The 2,185-nt window shown below is 33.0% G+C and overlaps 1 protein-coding gene across 1 annotated transcript; it reads left to right on the top strand.

Annotated features, from left to right (window-relative positions):
• Positions 1 to 1,564: 1,564 nt before the first annotated feature.
• On the top strand, positions 1,565 to 2,161 carry LOC111460307 (auxin-responsive protein SAUR36-like). The gene has a single exon (XM_023103510.1). The coding sequence runs from the start codon at positions 1,591 to 1,593 to the stop codon at positions 2,089 to 2,091; it is 501 nt and encodes a 166-aa protein (XP_022959278.1). The 5' UTR covers positions 1,565 to 1,590; the 3' UTR covers positions 2,092 to 2,161.
• The last annotated feature ends 24 nt before the right edge of the window (positions 2,162 to 2,185 follow it).

The following is a 2,185-nucleotide window of genomic DNA, read 5'->3' as shown; positions in this document are numbered from 1 at the left end:
TTATAAAAAAAAAAAAAAAAAAAAAAAAAACTAAATAGGCATAACTTAAACGTTAAAAAAAAATTAAATTTATAATTTAAAGTTATTTTTATATGGTTTTTTTCCACATATATATATATATATATATATATTTTGTCTTTTGTTATATAATTTTTTTTTTTTAAATTTTTTATCTCCGAAATATTTTTAGCATAATAATGTCACGTTGGACTTATAAATTAATAAATACGTAGTTTGGCCTACCAACTTGGATTAAATAGTACGAGCTAAAATATCTTTGTTTGTCATATATACTTTAGGACAATGAGTAAATAGTTTCACTCTGTTCGGTTCATTATTAAAGTGTAACAATTCTATTTTTTTTTTAATTAAATAGAGATGTTACTACTGGCACGATATTGTCATGAGTTAAAGTAATGAAATTGTCATGACATACGTACATTTAACGATCAAGTCATCCAATCAAGCCAACAGTAAAACTACTTACTTGTTTGGCTTAGGCCGGAGTTACAGGAAAACGACTCAATTGCTCCCAAGGCTTCAACTAAGCCGCCTAAGATGAGGAAAAAACGGGTTGAGCAATCAAGCCAAGCTACCAACCTGAGGTTTAAAGGAGAACTACATGAATGAATTGAGATTACGTATGAATGAGAGAAATTTTAAGGATAAGATGACTAAGAAAGGTTTAAAAGAATGGAAAATCGCTACCTATACCAAAAAGGTACACGTTTTCGATGATTCAATCATAAGAATTTCATAGTTAAGCGTGAGCACATACCATGTTGGAGAGTAATCTAACGGTTTCTAAATCTTTTTTTTCTTTTTCTCGTTGTTACATTGTACTTCCTCAAAAAACCTCGTACCAATGGAGATATTATTCCCCACATATAAACCCATATCTTCCACTAAATTAACCAATGTGGACCCACTCCCGATAATCCTCGACAAATGATGATTTTCTTGATTCGTTTTGCAGTTTAAATTAATCTATTCTAGTCAGTTCATAAGGTTCTTCAACGATTGAAGATAATATTACTTTATCGTCCCTTTTTTTTATTTGACAATTTGATCATTGTAGCTCGTTTCGACAAGATATTTAAATTTTGGGACATTGTGAGACGAGATTTTATATTCTAACTTAAAATTATAGGTCTTCTTTGATCATTAAAATATTTAAGAGTATCGATCCGAGTTATTTTTAAATTCGTTCTTTTCCTAACTCTAACTAAACCTTTCATCCACTTGGTAAAATACTATTTTTTTTTTTTTTAACTTATCCTCATATTTGAGTTGAATGGCATGCATAAAAAATTATTTTCCACGTCATCGCCAACCCAAAATAAATAAATAAATAAATCGATTCCGTATACCATAAGTACTACGGCCTTTGGAAAATTATTAAATATTACATAAAATTATATTTATACTATGAACAATACAATACAAAAAGAAAAAAAAATAAATAATAATAAATTAAATTAAATTAAATTAAATTAAATTAAATTAAATTAAATTAAATTATGTATTTAGTCTTCTCCATTATGCTTGATCCTTCACCAATTCATCTCCTTCTCTCTCTCCATTTTTCTCATGAGAAAGCTCCGAGGCTTCAAGCTTCGAAAGCGACTCGTTCTATTTTCAAGATGGCTCTGTCGAAATATCCGACCGGCGACTCGATATTACAGGCTAAGTCAGGAGGACTCGTCGCCCGAGCTCAAGTTGTCGTCAAGGCTTCTCAGCTGGAGTCGCGGGCTGAGTTTCCTCCGACGAGCTGAGCCGGTCCGGGAGAAGCGTAACCCGGTGCCGAAAGGACAGCTGGCAGTCTACGTCGGTGAAAGCGGAGGAGAATTCAGCCGGGTTTTGGTGCCGGTGGTGTATTTCAAGCATAGGCTTTTCATTGAGTTGTTGAGGGAAGCAGAGGATGAATATGGGTTTGAACATAAGAAAGGGATTACTTTTCCTTGTGGGTATTCGGAGTTTGAGCGGATCCTGACCCGGATCCGGGATTGCCGCCACTGGAGGAGCTCCGGCAGCTGCTGCTCGCCGGAGGAGGAGGATGTGTGGAGGCTTGAAGCTCGGTTAAGAAGATGAGGGATTAGTGGTTTTGGACTTTTTTTTTTTTTTTTTTTTTTTTTTTTTTTTTTTTTTTTTTTTTTTTTTTTTTTTTTTTTTTTTTTTTTTTTTT

This window comes from Cucurbita moschata, unplaced genomic scaffold (assembly GCF_002738365.1).
Source record: "Cucurbita moschata cultivar Rifu unplaced genomic scaffold, Cmos_1.0 Cmo_Scf00023, whole genome shotgun sequence".
Lineage (NCBI taxonomy): Eukaryota > Viridiplantae > Streptophyta > Magnoliopsida > Cucurbitales > Cucurbitaceae > Cucurbita > Cucurbita moschata.
This window is presented reverse-complemented; position numbering and strand designations above follow the sequence as displayed.

What these genes read in the sequence shown, in the direction of transcription:
- LOC111460307 (XM_023103510.1), top strand. Translation starts at nt 1,591, where the DNA reads ATGAGAAAGCTCCGAGGCTTCAAGCTTCGAAAGCGACTCGTTCTATTT.